At 34.9% G+C, this 19,930-nt stretch overlaps 1 protein-coding gene across 1 annotated transcript in view; it reads right to left on the bottom strand.

Moving 5' to 3' along the window:
- Positions 1-246: 246 nt before the first annotated feature.
- MARCHF11 (membrane associated ring-CH-type finger 11) overlaps positions 247-19,930 on the bottom strand; it is a 35,916-nt gene continuing 16,232 nt past the window's right edge. The window contains exons 3-4 of the mRNA XM_021545705.4: positions 7,984-8,176; positions 247-1,007 (exon numbers count right to left, since the gene is read on the bottom strand). Coding sequence (XP_021401380.1) covers positions 685-1,007; positions 7,984-8,176 — 516 coding nt within the window. The 3' untranslated portion in view covers positions 247-684. The remainder of the gene's footprint in view (positions 1,008-7,983; positions 8,177-19,930) is intronic.

Here is a 19,930-nt window from a genome sequence, read left to right as displayed (position 1 = left end):
AGCCCTCTGCAGATCTTAAGAGACTCGGCAGTACAAGACTCTTCTCCTGTGTCATACTTGTGTCTGATATCTGGCATGAACAACTGGGAGAGCTAAAAGAAAAGACTTCCCATCTTCCTTTAGGTTTTGTAGAACACCCACTGGACTTCCTGCTTAAATGCAAAAGACAATATATCTCTCCCTTACTTTCACACACCTGAACTGAGATATAAACAAGAGCAAAATAAAGACAGAAAAGGAAAAATATTTGACTCATGTTAACATTTTTATTCTTTTTGGAAGAATGTTGTCCAGTTTAATCCTCATGAAAGTGGAAAAAAATAACAGTAGTGGATTAAAGCCAGAGTTTAAGAAAATACATTTAAATATATCTTTTTACTTAAAAATGAGTTTCCTCATCATTCAAAGACCTAAGAGTTAAGCTATGTTACATACACCTCAGGTACAAATTGAAAAAAGATTCAATAAATCAGACTATATAAAAAGCAAAATACTTTTTTCCCCCAGAAAAAATGTATTTGTGTTTTATCTGATCATATAAAAAACATTAAATTTAAAAAAAAAAAAGAAGTGTATATATTTTTTCAAGTGTTAATGGTTTCACCGTTCATCATAACTACATTCCACAGTCCTGCAACACCAGGGCACACTATCCTTATCTGTGTAGCACAGTGAGCACAATCTTTACACTGAGGTCACCCTCATCACTACTTCCCCAGAGCAGTTATCCTCTGATGAATCCTCCTGAGGTCTCACGCGGTTGAGCAGGTGTAACAACACATAGCCACACTGAAATCTCGGTGAGGTTAACTGTGTTGGATGAACTAAACTTCTGTTTCTAAATGCAGTCAGTGGCAGACACAATGTCCTCCCTGCTGAGGATTCTCCTCGATTGCTCTCTTCGATGTCCGTGGCTTTATCATAATTTAACACATCCCAGTGTAGATTCACAGCTCTCCAGCGCTTAAACACTCGATAAACAGATGCACCTTCGTGGACTATCAGTCCTGAAAGTAAGAGGAAAAAAAGAGCATATATACAAAATGTCAGTGGATAACATTTTGAGAGCAAATACAGATTGAGCACATTTTAATGGCTCTGGCAATTTCCAGATGCAATTAAATTACTCATAACATTAATAATTCAAATAAACTGTGCATATGCAATTCAACTGGTTATTCATTTGTTTGGGAGGTAGGAACAGGCAGAGGAAATAAAGTTGTTCTGAATAAAAGCTCAACATAACCAGTTCTGGAATAATCTGAGCATGCCTAACTAAATAAATTATTCAGATTTAAGAAAACCAATGCAAAACTGGCAGATTTGGATATTGACTGTTTATGCTAGTGCTGCCCTTGTTCATGGTAAGTACTATTTATTTACTGAGATTTGTACTGTTTTAATTAGACTTTTAAGTAGGTTAGACCTTCTGCAATGAACAAGATAGTCCTTAATTTAAGAATTTTTTGTAGAATTCAGTACAGATCCTGACAAATTTAACTGCTTTCATACTCCCAGTTCAACTTAGGAGCACAGAAGATTTATGAAAAAGCTGAAAATATAATTACTTTCCTGTCTTGTTCTTTAGAACAAGAAGAAATTAAATGTTATTATTAACTACAATGAGCATGGTAAAGATGATAGACTTTCTTCTTTCTCTTCAGTATTCAATAGGAAAAAGTTGTAAATTATCTTTTTCCTGAGATCCAGAAATCTCTTAAAAGGTCTTTCAAGGAAAATACAGAATTTCTGGAGTCCTCAAGAGACCAATCTACTTGTGAATTTCCATGTAGCTAATATTTATGCCTATTGTTTGCATTCAAGCAGCTTATTTAAAGAAATGAAGCTCGTAACTTTTTGTATGAATGTATATGTTTATACTCACACTCTTTATATTTGAGTATTTCAAATAGGGATCTACTGGGGAGACACATGGGACTTCTGCCTTCTTACTTGTTATTTCCTCAGCCAGCCTGGTTGAGGACACTTACATGTGAGCAGCACCACCTGTTTTTTCTCTCTTCTTGCTTTGGGAAGAGAGCAATCTGCCTAGCCAAAAACATTTATAAATCTTTTGTGCAGTGTGCTCCTTGCCTAAGATTTTCCTATACATGGCCACATCTATAATATGATCTGTGGTGTCCTTTAGCCCAAGAGATTGTATATCACCTGTTTCTACACAAGAAAATTGCAATTTAAGTATCTGATGTCCTTTAGCATGACTAACTGATATCAGAAAGGAGATGCTCACAGAAAATGACAGGGTAGTAAAGCTGAAAGGGTAGTAAAAATATTTACACAAACAGCAAACCTCACATTCAAGTGCAATGATTTGCAGATAGCAACACCTACTCTAACATGTTTTTAAAGGTCATTACACTGAATGATGGAGAAATACAAAGCTTTCTTTCAGAAGGACACGATAGTGAATGCAGCATCTCTGTAAGGCTTTCAAGTTGCCTAGAATTCATTGAAGTGTCCAATATAGAAAAAGTAGCACAAAACAAACTTAATTAAATAATAAATATTCTAAATATATTTTGTAGCAGCAAAGCATTTTAATGGAATTTTTTCCTGATTGCAAGATTTCTATCTTTATCTTCTCAGATATAGGTAAAGTAACCTGTCTTTAAAATTTATCATAATAATTTAATTGATACATAACTGTACTTTCAAGACTGGCTTGATACAAAAAAGAATAAATGTATTTGATCTTGTACAGACTCTACAAACCAAATTAGCCATGGTTTTAATGCTGGGACAAAGATTAATTCATTTGTGTTCTTTTGGATTTCCTATAAAGTTGATAAAGGAGATGAAAATAATCTTCCTCAACCTATTCCCGGAACACAACATTATTTGGTCCAACTTCTCTCAAGTTTGTGATGAAGTAAAGTTAAAACAATCTATTTGCTCCAAAGTAAAGATACATATTTACACTCCACCTGAAAAACATATTTCAGAATAGAGAAGGAAGTATTTGAGAAAGGATCGTTAAGGTACATAGTACATTTAAACAGTCAAAATATATTTCCAAAATTGCAACACAAGAAATTGTAGGATGACTTCTTTCAGGGAGCTCTTTTTTACTGTCTTTTGGCTTTCAGGATTTATTGAAATTATGTTTTAAAAGTTTTCAAACATTGCCAAGGATGAGAAATTTCCTTTATAGTGGAAGCTGTCAGTCACATATACTTTAAAGAGCTACAAAACAAAGGATCAAATATTGCAAGCCTTGGCATAAAGTTGTCAGATTTGGCAGTGCTGAAGGAAAAAAGTATCACTTTCATAACTCCTCTCATAAAAATAATTAGTTCCCTTCTTGATAGAGCTATAGATTGAAAAATACCTACATAGATGAGGCAAAAGAACTGGGGCAGGGGAAGTTCTTGGCACCAACAGTACCAAGACCACAAACAAGTGGAACTCCAGGTACATTTTAAATGCTTAGAGACTTTCCAGGTCCAGAGGAGTTCTGATACTCAACATATAAGTAGTTAGTCACTGGAGTGGAGCTGTAAGAAAATGGCAAGTAATTGCCTTTCTCTTAAGGGTTTCACAGCAATGAAGGTAGCTATGATAGAGGAAACAAGAACAAATCCCTGAAGAACACTGATTTGTTTCAAACACCATGATTTCAACAACACAGAGGACACAGCAAAACACTTGTAGGGGAAAAATATTTGTTTGATTCAGGTGATCTCAAGAAATACTACAATTCAATACTGTTAGAAGTTTAGATGTTCTGTCCAATTAATATCTACAAAGAGCAGTTTTTGGATGACGGACCTATCTAAATGTCATATGGTCCTAAGAAGAATTTACCTTTAGACTTTAGGTTTTATCTCTAAGATGGAGGGATTGCAGTGGGATCCAGCCAATAGGATTATGAAGAATCTTATTTTATTTTTTTATCTTTTTGTCAATTATTATTCTATTCTTTCACTGTATTCAAAGGTTTTCTTACCCTGACTCACAAGATATTTGAGATTTTTTACTACTGAATGTCTTTACAAGTTAAAACTGTATCTTATTTATCATACTAATATTATAAATAATCATTTAGGAATGGTCCTCCCAGTAACATCACAAGATTTTATCCAGGGAGAAAAGATCATTTTCAGAAACAGACTTTACCTTTGGAGTAATGTCATGTCTTAAAACTATTCTAGGGCCCACAGATATATAAAAAAACAATCAATTGCTTACAGCATTAAAGTGAAACATAGCCATGCTAAAAATAGTAATATAATTCTTTATAAACTATTTAGAATTAGACCCAGTGTTGGAGAAAAAAAAAACTTTCTGAGTAAACACAAAGTGCAGCTAGGTGTGTTCATTGTAAGTAACTTCAGTCTGTTCCCTTTTACAATCAAGGAGTTACAGGAATGTTGCAAGGCATCAAGTTCCTTAACAGGGAAGAAAGAGGCTTTCAGAGGGCAATTCACACCCCGCACTGGCTCCCATCTCTTACTGCCTTGCCACAGTACTACTGGCACCACTCAGGTGTGTAGTGCAATGCAACAACTACCTTTCACTGCTGGAAAAGGAGCAGCACTGTTGTTCTGGGATTGCAAGTCAGCTGTTACTATTTGTGAGATGTTTTGTTCATGTTAGAACCATTTATGACCAATAGTTATAACTATTTTCCAGAGGGAAAAAAATATAAAATTTTACTACTTTTCTGTTATGCAAATTTTAGAAAGTAGAATGGTGAAGGCTTGATATACTGTCCTTCAGTGGGCAGATAAGGGATTTATATTATTCATTCCTTTCAAGAACTCATTCCCTTTGGTAATCCCTACATGGATGGTCTGATCCTAGCACTATCACTGGAATAACTCTGGGTTTCACAGACTGTAGTTCTGCTTAATTAGGATACTCAAGATTTGCTTTAGGAATACTTCAACCAGTAGCAAATTTCAAAGAGAACAGCTTTATGCTCAGCCTTGATGCAGAAAGCTAGAAGGTGATGACTTGTAGGGTTAAGACCAACACTGATAAATAAAAACAATCCTATTTGTCAGGAATAATTCTGGGAAAATTCAGACTAGAAGAAAGAGAACAGCAGATACCAATAAAACATGTACACTAGAATGAACAGAACATAGTATTCTGGTGATCTATAACCTTCAGGCTTTTTCTTTTGCTGAAATATAAAAACAAAGAAGTAAATTACAAATTAAGTGTAATTTACTTAATAAGAAAATGACTGGTGTGCAACATGTGATATAAAAGTCAATCGTTTAGTAAATGAATTGTTATGTGCACATTTTGAAATATGTCATAAAAATATGTCAGTACCTTTTGGCAAACTGCTTTTAAAAATTATAGCAAAACATTTTAAAAACTGCTTCACACTTTTTGTGTGAAGATATCTACACTTCACAAACAACCAAAAAGTATTTGTATTGTTTCTGCAAAGGTGTAGGGAGGCATAACTGAAAGAACGTGGAATAAATCTTGGTCATACCACCAGTATCTCAAGCATTATCTTGAAATATGTGATGCACAGGAAAACCTGTATGTCTGCATAAATTTTTCATTGAAATAAAGAGATATTACAGTGGGAGCAGAGATATTTGCTCACTGTAAATCCTGTTTAAAACTAAGACAATGCCATGGATGACTAAACACAAATGAAAGGAGAGGAGATCCTAAGTGAGACCTGTAGCTGGTTGGAAGCATTACGAGCTTCATGATATAAAAGATTATACATAATAATGGTAAAATAAATTAATGCCTTTGGAAGTCATCAGCATAATGGAAAGTATTTTGGGTTTTTGAAATAATTTATAAGTAATACTTGCATATATCTCTTAGAGAATTTTATTTGAAAATTGTAAATTAAAATCATCAATCTAAACCACTTACTTTATCATGGAAGAAAAAGACTAAGTTGAATGAGGTTGACTATATTAATGAATACTTTTAAGAGTTAAAAGAAGTCCTGATTTAACCAGATAACAGAATGCAAATTACTTGAAACTATATGCAGAATAGTAGGTCTGAATTTATCTGGATTACCAAAATTTGTCAATTACAAAACCCCTTTATACAGCTTTCTGAATTTCCAGATACAGTTTAGTAAATTCCTAAGTCATATCTGCAGTGAATTTTGTAACTACATTACAGTGTCCAAATATATTTAATTGTAGTTACCTTTACATTTAAATTTTCATGTATTATTTACGACAGTTCTATAAAATATGCATTGACTAAATGACAGGCAAGTTAGTTTATCTGTGTGCTTGCTTTGCTCCTGCAGGGTGTAATTGAGCCAGAAGCTCCATGTAAGGTACACGTTTGTTCAGCAGCTTCCACTTCAGCAGTGGCTTGAGCCTAGCTGGCTTGAAAGGCAGGTAATGTATAAACCAATTTATGGAAGGTCACCTTCCAAATACTTACTTCTATGGATAAATACAGTAATATTTCTGATCACCCACAGATATTTTTTGAGTTTAATCTGATTTAGGTGTTTTAACAGTAAAACAAATGAGAAAAATGAAAATAATTTGAAGTAACTGGTTGTTTCAACTAGCTGATGCATACCAAAGTATTTTTTTTAATTGGGAAAAAAAACCCAAACAAACCAGAATTCCATATAAATTAAATGCTTGGAGGGCCTGAAGCACATTTTATCTTCCTTTAGTGCATTTTTAAACAAAAGAAAAGCCTTTAGTATTAAGTGTTAAGCCTGAAGAGGGGATGTTCAGAAATCAGCATCTAAGAGGACATGTAGTTGAGTTCTTTTATTCATTTAAAAGATGAGCACTTGTCCAAAGTATGAGATTCTGCTCACTTTTCTGTCTGAGATTTGGGTTCACAGAAGAAAATCTGTGTTGCGGGCTTTCTAAATATTCCAGAGCAAGCTTCTCTAACAAAAATTACAAAATGAACAGAACTGCTTATGTACCTGAAATTTAAATACTTTCACTGTAATGGGGTGGTTTCAATAGAAGATGATGTGGCTTTACATTGAAGCAAAACCCTTGATATTAGGAATCACTCTGTTTCTTTGTTCCTTACAAAGCAGAATTCAGCACTGTTCCAATTCCCACATATAAGATTCAGATAACATTTATATCTCAGAAATGTCAGTGCAAACATCAGATGGCATTTAACTTCTGGATTTTCTTGCAATTAAAATTCTGTGAATGTGGTTTAATGTAAATCATTATTACTAATGATGTAAATTTAATTATCTAAATTATATAATTATGTAATATTTAATGTAAATTTTCTCTCCAAATAATCATAAATATGCTAACAATCAAATCAGGTTTTTTTACCAAATCCTAAAGGGATTTTTATTCAAATATTCTCAGGTCCAGTGTATTTTCAGAAATTTCAAAAGTAGTCAATACAGTGTTGCAGTAAAATCTATTTTCTTTTACAAGATTTCAGCTAAATGACTTGGGGCTTTTTATTGGTAAAGCAAGTTACTATAGTTAGCACTGTGTGAGTGTTTCATAATTGCTTATCATGTGCAAAGAACTCATGCCTGCCTTCTCTGCTCTCCTCCATTTCTAGCACAGTGACCTATATAAATCTGTGCAACCTAATTTTGGGTGTGCAGTTTGATGACATCTTCAAGGGCTTCTTTTGTGATTCATGATTGTACAATCTAATTCAAACTGGCATCAGAAGATGATAGTGTGTAAGTTTGCTAATTATTTTAATAACTTGTTTCATATTTTCATCTGTTTAACTCCCTGAACTTTGCTAGTCATTTTATCAAGAAATTTAAACAGATCCTGCTCTCACCGCTAAGATTTTGGGAATACACTGATGAATCTGAGAGTAAAGCTTCTTTTGGTTCTTTTCTATTTGCAACACTGTAAAAAGCAGAACTTGCCAAAGGTATCAGCTGAGAATAAATCTGCAAAGAACTGGAGTGATATTTAGAGTGACTAATTAGAAAAATAGAAATAGTCACAGTCTTAAACCACAGTCTGTGCTGTTTAAATGTTTTGAGCTTACCTATGCATACTAGATCCATAAAACCATACATTCCATAGCAGATTTGAAAAAGGATGTCCTTTCTTTGCCATACTGCATAAGGGCTGAAGGCTGACCATAGAAGCCAAGTCACACTTGCTACTAAGAACAGAGCTCCTAGGATTACAGCAACCATCTGCACTTTCTCAACCAGTGTTATAGTAATGCTTTGCCACTAAAAGAGAAACAAAGTTGTATAAGATAAAAATGTTATTGTCCATGGTTGCACATTCAACTCCATCTTTTTTTCCTGAAATCAGAAATTATTTTAATATTTACACATATCTTCATAGATATTTACTAATATCCTTGACGCTGACATTTTATATATCTTTTTCCTCTTTCACTTTTAAAGTGAAGCTAATAGTTGTTTCCCCATTTCCTACAGTGTCACTATCAAAACGATGTAGCTGTGAACTTCCGAAGAGTTTAATAGTTTTACTTCTGTTTTGAATATGTAGGCAAAAAAAAAAAAAATTAAGTCTTAGGAATGGAACTCTGGCTTTCATCTTTGGAGGGCAATGAACAGAAGAAAAAAGGAAGAAGACTTTTTCAAATTTATGTTATGTTAGTGTGACAGGTTTCCTTTCCATCCCTCACTCCTGAAGTGTGAAGCCATTTTCCACTTTCAGGCTTCTCATCAAAGAAGTTCCAGACAAACCAAGGGATTTGTCTTTCTCTGCATAAACCAGAGTTAACAGCACAAAAAAGACTCCTGCAATCCAGTGTGGAAGCAACATGAAAACTCAAGAGGAGCCCTGAATATAGATAGCACAAATATTTCATTTCAGTGCACCCCAATTATGTCCATCATTCCAGGGAAGGCTATCTTCCATATGTGATGTGACTCTGGTTTATGGTGTTACAAGATTTAAATATAAGAGAATGTGTAGAAGCAAAGATTAGAGAAATACAATTCTGTTTAAGTCACAAAAGCAAAACACAGAATAAGGAACTAATTGTTCTAGATAACCCTTAACATATATGGCTTTTCTTGGACATAATTATGTAAATTACTTTGGTAGAGTCCCCACTCCAGCCCCATCACTCCTTCCAGGGTTGGTGTGAAGACTTTGTAGACATCTTTCCTGTAGATGTAGCCATCTTTTCTGTTCCTAATTTTGGATATACCTGCCCCCTTCTATAGCTGCAATAGGGAACAAGTGGAGAAAGCTATTGCAATAAAGGTTTTCCTGCCTCTTTTCCCATCTGGCAATAATTTTTCCCTTTTCCTATTACTTCCCTAAATCCTTCTCTTTTTTACACTGTTGGGTACACAGTACCATATAATCATAGGATAAAATAATAATTCAGGTGGCAAGAGACTATGAGAGCCCTCTAATTCAACTTCCTGCCCAAAATATGATAAGGGGATGAGATCAGACCAGGTTGCTCAGGGGTTTATTCTGTAATACCTTGAAAACTTTAAAGTATGGAGGCTGTTCAGCCTCTCTGTGCAACCTGCTCCATTTCTTGACTGTACTTGGGTTTCTTATATAAATTCTGATCCTCTTTTGTCCCACTTACACTCTTCCTCCCATCAAGTACCACTGTGAAGAGCCTGAGTGAGCAATTGGTCCTCTGTCCCTTTCTTCTCTTTCAGCTTTTCCCATTAACTTTTCTACTGTAGCCTAATATGCACAATTGGTGCTGCATTCCTTCTCTTCTTGCAACCTTCTGAATATAACAGTACAAAAAGATAGATATATAACAATTTGTAAATTGTCTATCTTGAAATACTATACCTTTATAATGAACTCATAAAATGCATAATAGCTTCTTCATGGAACTTGACAGTTTGGAATGGGGCTATTAATGATGAATACTACCTTTTTAGTAAAACAACAATGGATACTCATTTCCTTTGTTAAGTCTTTTTATAAAGGTCAAAGAAGGTCATTAACAAGTGATGCATGGCAGAATGGTGTGAGCTTTTCATGACTCAATATACAGGATTGGAAGTTCAGGACTGAAATTCATTGAACATTTTTTAGACTCCATAGGGTAATGTTAGACAAAATTATTTTTCATTTCTCAGCTGAAGCTACATAGCATGACTTGGCAGAAAACTGTCAAAAATGCTGTTGCTTATGTATGTCTATCCTTCTTTCTTTATCAGTGTGAGACAGAACTGTATTAAATTTCTTTGGAATGCCTGAAATCAAAGTCCATTTACATGAAGTAAACTGTTTAACTGTCACAAAACATTACACTGTCAAATTCACAGAAGAAGCTGGCAATAAACTGAAAATACTTATATAAATGAAATAAACAGCAGCTCTGTCACAGTGCAATTTCAGTAATGCAGAAGTTCCTAAACTCACTTCAGTTTATTTTGATTTTCTTTTATTTTCCTTTTTTTTTTTTAAACTTAAATTGCTCATAGTCTGCAAAGAGAGTGATGAACAACAGGAAAAGCAATCCAAACATTTGGGATAAATAATGTAGCATGCAGTCTAGATAGCTTATACTCTATTCTGGTGTTGCCTGAAAACCAGTGTCTCTTCCTCAGTGTCAACCACTTTACCACCCATTTCATGAGGACTTTTTTTAGATTTTCCTAATTCTTTATTCCTATAAAAACCTGACCTTGAAAAGTTCTAAGAAACATAGATATGATCCTCACCTCTTCCTAGACTCTTCTAAAGAACGTATTCTTGTTATTTTGCTCTTCCTTTGATCTGTCAATGCAAACAATTGAATCTCTCAACCTCAATAAAGTCAGTAATTCCAAAGATTCAGAATATTAGCATACTATCAAATTACTACAATTACTGAGAAAAAACACAAGCATTCCAGAGGCTGTTGTTCCTAACTTTTCTGCCTTTAAAAATCAAAGAACAGTTCCAAAAAAAAAAGAAAAAAAAAAAAAAAAAAAAAAGAAAAAAAAAAAACCAACCCAAACCAACAAACCAAAAACCCCATCAAAACAATACAAAAAACAAGAACTCCAAAACCAAAATAGGGTTGGCTATTTTCTTCTATTACGCAACTACTTTAACCTTTGTGGTATTCACTGTCTTTGTTCTACAAAAGAAATTTTAGTCCTCCACCTTCTTCAGTATGAAGGTCAGCAATAATCAAGAAATTCAAAAATTCAAAAATTTTAGGAAATTTTCCTCCCTATTAAGTTAAGGTATTTGATGATATTCCATAGTAGATGGGTGAGGAAGGACTGTGTGTGTAAGATGGAAGACATTTTAGTGGCCTAGAAAATTTATATAAAACTTATAACTTGCCTCCTTGAGGTTAGGTAGTCTGCCATAGCAATCCAGCACCCCAGAAGTGATGGGGTGGGATGGTTTGCTGTTCAGCTCTAACATGTGATAAGCTTGGGGATCTCATCTTTTATGTTATTCCTTAGTGCTAATGGCAAGAAGATTGTGGATGATCCTGACAGTTAACTTACCCCAACTGAAATTTCCTCCTTCTTGCCCCTCTCCAATATGTTTGGATTTGTAACAATCTGAGATTGTGTCTTGGGAAATGAGTGTCTTGATTTTTTTTCCCCATATATTTGAATGAGTTTGGTTAGAAATTATAAAAAAACAAGCAGATGTTCCTGGCACAGGTATATTTTCTACATAATGAAGGTGGTATTCTGTAGCTAACATGTTATTCACATGCTTACAATGTTCAGTCCTTTCTTAAACATGGCCAGCATTAGCCATTAGACAATGAGATGAACTGCATAGGGCTGTATTATTTGGTTGCTTTGCATTTCATTACAAGGCTTGTGAAGAGAAACTGGAGTTGTGGTCACACTGTTTGCTTGTGCCTGAAGTCTCACTCACAGCATGGCTAGCATGTGTGAGAATACAACTGAAAGAAATCCAGTAAAAGAAAGCGCTTTCCAAGAGTAAGATTTTTTTATAGCATCAAAGTCAGATATATTTTCTTTGATTTCTCACAGTCATTTTCCTTATTATATTCAATGTTATGTTATAATCCTTCACCTTTTAATGTCAAATTAATGGATTACAAGGTCACAAAATAATAAAAAATAATTCAGTGATAGTTAATGTTGAGAAATTACATTTAGAATATAACATACTGATTTATTTAACATTGTAAATTGAATGATCACATTATTAGTGTGTCATGATTTAAATCCATTATTTCCACTAGTGTGTTTCTCCTTTTCTTCATGTAACTTGACTCAAAAATTTTAATCATTCATGATTATAAATAATATTATGACTTTCTAATTTGTTTTTGCTATTTGCCGACTATACATTCCACAATCAGTAAGTTATTTTAGCTAAGTATTTTGTCAAGTTAGGAAAGATCTAGGCAGGATTTTAGTGTCAGCTTCTGCGAAGTAGATGACCCTAAAAAAGAAATATTATGAGAAAGATTGTAATTTTTGCTAAATAACTAGAAATGTAAAGAAAATGTTAAATATTTTGTATCTAGATAACTATAATAATACTCTAGGTTTCAGATATAATAATTTTTAAAACCTCATTTAAATTTCTATGAAATAAAATCCCATTATATATTCCTTCCCATAATATCTGTAGTGTTATGATGTATCATGCCATCTCAGTTGCCCATGAAAAAAAAAGCATTTTATTTTAATTGACAATGATGGCAAAAACTTTCTTTGAAAATGTTATTTTAAACAAAATATAATTAATGCTACTGATCTTAATGTAATGCTGTCTGCCCTTGAAAACTTTCTAGACTTTTACTTCTACTGACACTTCATTATGTTTGGTTCTTTTAAACTTTTATTTATCACTGGTCTTCCCCTGATAAATCATTTGGGAGTACAGTACACTAATGGTACTCTAGAGTTCAAATTCTTATCCCAGAAACATTGCTCGTCTTTTCTTCTAAGGTTTCTGTCAAACAAAACTACAAATATAAGGAAATAATTCCTTATTTTTCAGGTTGAGACTTTCAGAAGTTGAAGGAAAAGTATTTCTTTGATGGAATAATTGTTAAAGGATAAAGTTAATACAGTTATGTGAATATCCTTACTAACATAAATGTGGGTAAAATATTCAAAGGTCTGTCATCTTTGAGATAAATCAATATTAACTTGTCTTTGTTTTAATAATGCCTTGTAAAATCCACTTATTATTGTATAATACAGGACAGAAAAGTGATCCCAAAAGAACTGAGACTCTGCTTGTACTTCGAATACTTTGCATTAAAAACATCTACAAAGAAACTACAAGTTTTCCTACATCCTCCATAAAGAACGTATGAAATTTCCTTGTGGCTACCCAAATGCATATCAGCTTCAACTGTACCAATTTATAATCCATCAAAATTCCTTGAGCCAAAGAGCTGTTATGGGGTTATCTCACTCTGTTCTCTCTCACAGAAAAACAGTTTATTATGGGCACTGCTGACGAAAACCTCTCAATCCCTTCACTCATTCTGGAATGAATATTTTACATAACAGTAATAATGTCTTGCTGTGATCTATTGTAACATAACATGATTAAGCTGAAGACCAAATATACAACCTCAAAAACATTTTGTTAGCTTGCTCTAATTGCTAGAACCAATTCTTACAAGAACAAGTTCTTTCCTATTGTCATTCGTTATCCATTACAGGTTTTAAAATCCGAGTACATATGAATACTACTTACAGAGAAGCAAAAGAACACACTGATTTAAGTCAAACAAATCATCTTTGAAATGACTGTTCCTTACTTTATCTTGTTGGTAGTCTATGTAATTAGATAACTAGTATTTCTAAAATGTCTTGCAGTAAGCACACACTGACTACATGATTCGGTATAAAATGATAGTTAACTTACTGACCAGTCTGGACTGAAAATGTGTCGTTTTGAGTACACACACACACACAAACATCAGAAATGTAATTTTTTGCTATAGACTTCTGTTTTTATAACTTTTTCTTAAAAGAATCAATGTCACAAAAATTGCAGCACACCATTAATGGCTGCCTATGTTGATACATTATTAACACATAGAGTGTCTGGAATCATGATGTCCATTATCTTTTCATCTGCCAGAGAGCTCATCAATACAGACAGTTTGGGCTGTATGTAATTTCTCCGTCAGCTTGGAGGGCTGCACCAGTATTTTACTAGGGATATCCTGAAAACATAACATTTACTGTGCAGATCCAGTCCATCTGTGCACCACTCAAGCAATTAAGTTGGCAGTACCTGGAAGTGCTGATTTACTGCATGTACACAGCTGACTGAACATCTACACCTACACTGGGTACACCCTGGATTTCTGACTGTCCAGAAGCTTGGGCATCCTAGTCAATCTAAAAAATCTTCATATTCTATTACATTCACCTTTCAAAATCTTACTACTTACTAAGCAGAACAGTTCAACCTTTTATCTTACAATTTTTAAAATTATGTTAGAATTATGTTAGGATCTGAGACCAGAAGGAGAGCTGTGCTGTCAACTACATTAGTCTTACATTATTCTTTCTCTGAGAAATTATCAGCATCTATCTTTTGCTGATGGCCAAAAAATGAAAGTAATTAGGCAAGACTGTGCGACCACCTGAGGCAGCTGTCCAGGCAGAGCTCCAGTGGAATATGCTGACACCCTGGTGCCAGGCTGCAGAGTGTCCTGCTCTTGCGCCATAGGGGCCAGCAGCAGTGAGCATCCCTGTAGTGTGGGACGTGCCCAGGCCCAGGAGCTTCTCCACTTACTGACAGAGCTCCAGGAGCAGGCAAACAGGTCGAGGAATAAGGGAGTAAGAAAGAAAGAGTACACAAAGAAAGAGTTCAACTACCTTCCCTGGGACAGGCCGAAAGGAGCAGATAGAATGCATGATATGGAGGATTCCCTATCCACTGTCCAATGTAGCAACCTAAATGACAGAGGACAATGTTGACAAGTTCCTGCTGAGCACAGCAGGCAAATCTCTGCAACTCCTGCCCTGCAGAATTTTGGGGTTTTTAATCATGGGTCAATTTACATGGCATTGAGCCTGCTGGTGACAGACAGGGTGCACCTGTCACAAAGAAGGAAAAGGATCTTTCCACAGGAGTTTTCAGGGCTCACTGAAAGAGCTCTAAACTAAACTTGAAGGGAAAAGGGATAAAGCCATGTTTGCTAGAGATCAGCCTGGGGATAACACACCAGTATTGGAGAGGCAGAGAGCTATGAAGGTCCTTTGGTCTGCCATCTCAGTAAGGCAGGAATGAAGATCTATGTACGTGTCAGCAGCAGTACAAGTTATTGATACATTAGAAAGCACATAAACACCTGAAAATGGTCATGTAGGAATTAGGGCTTCTCCCTCCCAAAAAGGTGGTGGGACAAATAGCCCAGCTGAAGTGCATCCACACCAATGCATGTGACATGGGCAACAAACAGGAGGAGCTGGAAGCCATTGGGCAGCAGGAAAACTGTGACATCATGGAAACATGATGGGATGATTTGCACAACTGGGGTGCAGCAATGGATGGCTGCAAAATTTTCAGAAGGGATAGGCAAGGAAGAAGAGTCAGCAAGGTAGCCCTGAACATTAGGAGCGTTATGATTGTCTAGAGCTCAGTGATGGTGCTGATAGAGTTGAGTGTTTACGGGTAAAGATCTATGGGAAAGGGGACAAGGCAGACATCCTGGTGGGAGTTTGTTACATGCCATCCGAGGAGGATGAAGACAGATGAGGTATTCTGTAGGAAGGTGGGAAGGAGTCTCATGCTTGCTAGCTCTTGTTCTCATGGGGGACTACAACAAGCAAGAACAAATGTCTGCAGATATACAACACAGCAAAGATGAAACAGTCTAGGAGGGTTCCTGGAGGAAATGAGAAATATGTACAGTTAGGTAAATAATTCTCAAGTTAACTTTTAACTCCTATGAGACTCAAACTAACTACATTTAGCTTAGTGGTGTAGCTCATCGGTATTTTGCACATTCCATGGATGTGTATATTTGATGAAAATGAAATTGCCATTCTATGTGAATAAATAGTATTCCTACTGTAAAGTAGGAACTGTTCAATTTCTGTTTCAGCTGTATTGGAAGTACTGAATTTCATTACAACCTACTGTACTTTTGATAACATTATCTGAAAATTAAATATTAATGACTGGAGGAAATGAATGCCTGCCATGGTTGTTGCAGGCTCTGCAACCTAAAGATGATCTGCAAAATTAAGCTGAAAGCTTAGCTCAAACATAGGTTGTCCTGTTATGGTCAGGTCCACATTCCTGGAAGAACAGTAAGAGAAAAAGCATTCAGTATAATTGCACCAAGGAAGTAAACCTCAGCAAGATCATAAGTAAGTGATATGAAGGATGTATTAACAATTTTCATGCCATGTAGTTACTTTGGATGGTTAACCATGTTTTGCCTATACAGTTCTGTATTTTGCTTTTTGAACATGAATATACAAGGATTTGCTTTATCCTTCTCTCCCGGGAAAAGAACTGTCTGTAAATTCTAGCTAAAACTGTTGATAACTATTAATTAAAAAAAAAAAAAAAGCTGAGCATGAGGCTAAGATTGTGCAGTTCATTATGATATTGATGCACTCACCAAATGTATGTAAAAAATTGCTCAGCATAGGGGGCCAGATCAAGCTTCTTCCACAAAAATGCCATGGACATTAGTCACTATACAGAGGGATCATCTGTTCTTGATCATTTCTGTTGATGCCTTTTTGTCTATCACATTGAAAGTATTCAAGTATTAATTCTGGTTCCTTTACTGAAACTCACATTTCATTTGCTAGCTCGACTTTCCTAATGTGATGGCTACTCTTTCTCTTTTTGACTCTATGAATAATTAAATAACTTTTACAACCCATGCAAAAAGAAACATACAGAGTTTATCTGAGAATATTCTACACCATAATGGTTGGTCCATTCCCTTATGAGAACCTTGCCTCAAACTCATTGTTCACCTGAATTAAAGCAAAGTTTTAAACTTTCACCTCTAAGGATACTATTTTAATAACTGAGATTTCTGAGTTATTCAGGATATTCAATAGAAGAACTTCTTCCAAGTAATTTATTGGAACACTTCCAGTTCCCATACAATACATAGATGTTCACTGAATTAAAGGGAAAGCAAATTAAATTGATTATTCATATCATCTCCATAGGGATAAGTAGGGAAATGATTTTAGCATGGTACAAAGAAAGTGTTGCAAACTATTTGTGACACTGGCATATTTCAGTGGGCTCTGGATGCAGGAACAGAAGCTATGGAAAGGCTTTAATGGAAAAGAACCATAGAAATTATCTGAAAGTGAAAGAATTCCCATGTAATTGAAATTTCAGAGTTTAATGTTTCCAGTTCATTGAAAGAAGACTGAAAGAGGACCCTCAGAATGTAGATGCACAAACACATTTGATTGGGTAAGCACGATTTAGTTGTAAAAGCATAATTTTGTTTAAAGTACATCATCATTTATCTGCTTCTAGATACTCTACGAATCCAAAGACATGCAATCAAGTAACATCACCATGTATTGTCACTGGTTTCCTACATCCTGCAGCAATATTAGTCACAATAATGGAATAGTAGTTCTGGAACAAAGCAACTCTCTGCTTTTAGTTAGGAAGGTGCACCTTCCCTGTTCAGTCTTCTTCCTGTTGCTATAAGGCAATGATGTGTTTCAGCAATGAAAGATACAACCTCACCAGAAATCCACTGAGTACAAATACTGGCCTCTGCTCCTTTTGGCCCTGAGCAAAATCTAATTCACAGACTTTTCATATGAATCACAAAATTTTCATATGAAAATATGGAGGATGCTCATGAGAGAAGAAGCAATCCTAATTTCATGTGTTTCTTTGTAAGGTGTGAAACAAAGAGAACTTCAGATTTTAATGACAACAAAAAGACTCAAAAAAAATGTCCTGAGTTTGAGCTGTTGTCCTGTCTAATCCCGAAGCAAGATAATGAGTATCTTGGAAGAAGGTTATAAGGCAGGATGGTAAGAATACTGAGCTATTATATGCTAGCATGTAATCATGAAGAAGACAATCCTGGGTTCTGGGTTGTATGAAATCTGGCAGAATCTGCTTTACAAGTCAATTTGAATGTAATTTCTTAGATTAACAAATCAATTAGATTGATTTTGTAGTGAATTAAATTAGCAATAAATCTTCACTTAAAGAGAAGTTAATTATATAATTTTAGACTGAACAAAGGAATATGGTAAATAATACACTGCTTGAAAATTTGGCCTAGTGGAAGAATTAAGTAATTTATTAACTAATATATCACACATTATGTATAATAACTAAAAGGCTTTAAAAAGATGCATAATTCATTTATAAGAATTAGTATAATGGATTAATGTTAATATTGTTATTAATAAGTATTTCTTTATTAAGTTATTATTTAAATATATATTAAGCAGCAAAATTTTAGCAGTCAATTGCATTTGATTTTTCAGGTACTGCTGAATAATCACAACTACACACTAATAGGTCCTGTTGTTTGAATCAGTACTTAATTTTTTCTATTAGTTTTAGTAGCCATTGCTTTGATCATTCACTTACTTAGAAGATTCCATTTTTACAAAACACATTTAAGCTGTAGTACTTAATTACAGAGAGAGGCAATTTAGATACTACATATCATATAATACTACAGCTCTATCTGTGAAAAAAGATAATAGCTGCTTTTATAGTATACACTATACCAGAATCTCTCTATTTCTCTCTAAACATATCATGAATATGCTTGAAATCCCTTGGCATAATTAAATTAAATTGCCCAATATTATTTTGAACATTTCCAGCTGTCTGACTCGTTACACTGTGCATCAGCAATCATAGTGCTGCAAGAAACAATGGTTGCAATAACAAAACTGTAAATATCCATTCATACCACTGTGTTTGAAAGTTCCCAAGTTCTTGGCTTAATGGTGCTTATATGGCTTACACATAACATATGTACTATCTCTTGCAGTACAAACATAGACATAAAATAAAAATTCCATCAATTTCTCCCAAATACCAAATGCACCAAAAAGAATGAAAGATAAGTTCATATGGAAAACACTTACAGAAGAACCGCTTATTGTTCTGGAATTGTCATTTTTTAAATTTATTACTATAAACACAGTCACATTTTGCTGTTTCTAGACAATAGTCCCCTCTTTACATTCACTAATTACATATGATGGAGCTATTGATCTTTTCAGAATAATATTGTTCTACCTTACAGTCAGCACTGTTTCTGGATTCCTTACCAATATTAACAGTAACACTTGAGTTCTGATTAAACTAGTTTAGGACACTCTTAGAAAAACACCTTAGTGCTCCTGTAGCATATAAACCCTGAAACAACTTGCTACCCACTTGAAAAAAAATGAAAGAAATTAGGAAGAAATTCTTTATTCAAAGGGTGGTGAAGCACTGCAACAGGTTGAAGATGAGGTTAGGAGATCCTCAGCAAACTCATCTACTGAGCGGCATCCATGCCCATGGCATGGGGGATTAGAACTACAGGGTCTTTAAGGTTCCTTCCAACCAAAACCATTCTATGATCCTATGATTCTTTTCCCCATCTCTGAATGGAAAGAAACAGGGATTAAGATCTTCAATAGGCCCTGGTTCTGCCACTGTGGTCACACAAACATTTCTTGATATCCAGAGTTGTGGGCAACTCATCCTTACATGGATGATGTCTAGTGAAAAAGCAGGGAAGGTTTCTCCATCTCAAATGGAATTCTCACTTGCTCATTAGACTCTGGGTAGCATCAAGCCTGTGAGCTGAGAAAGTGCAGAGCATCTAAGACTCGTGACTGCAGACAGAGCTAATGGAACATGTCTAAGGGCTGCGAAACAGGTAGTGTAAGATCTCATAGCTCAAAGCACTCAAAGAGTTAAGTGGCTCAGACATCTGGTAAAGAAAGGACCTAATACTCTTCAGGTAGGTTTGCCCAGTCAGGCCTGGCTAACTTAGTAACTTATCCAGCATCCAACTCTGAATTTTAGAAAACGGACTG

Source organism: Lonchura striata, chromosome 2 (assembly GCF_050655825.1).
Source record: "Lonchura striata isolate lonStrDom1 chromosome 2, ASM5065582v1, whole genome shotgun sequence".
Taxonomy (NCBI): Eukaryota; Metazoa; Chordata; class Aves; order Passeriformes; family Estrildidae; genus Lonchura; species Lonchura striata.
This window is presented reverse-complemented; position numbering and strand designations above follow the sequence as displayed.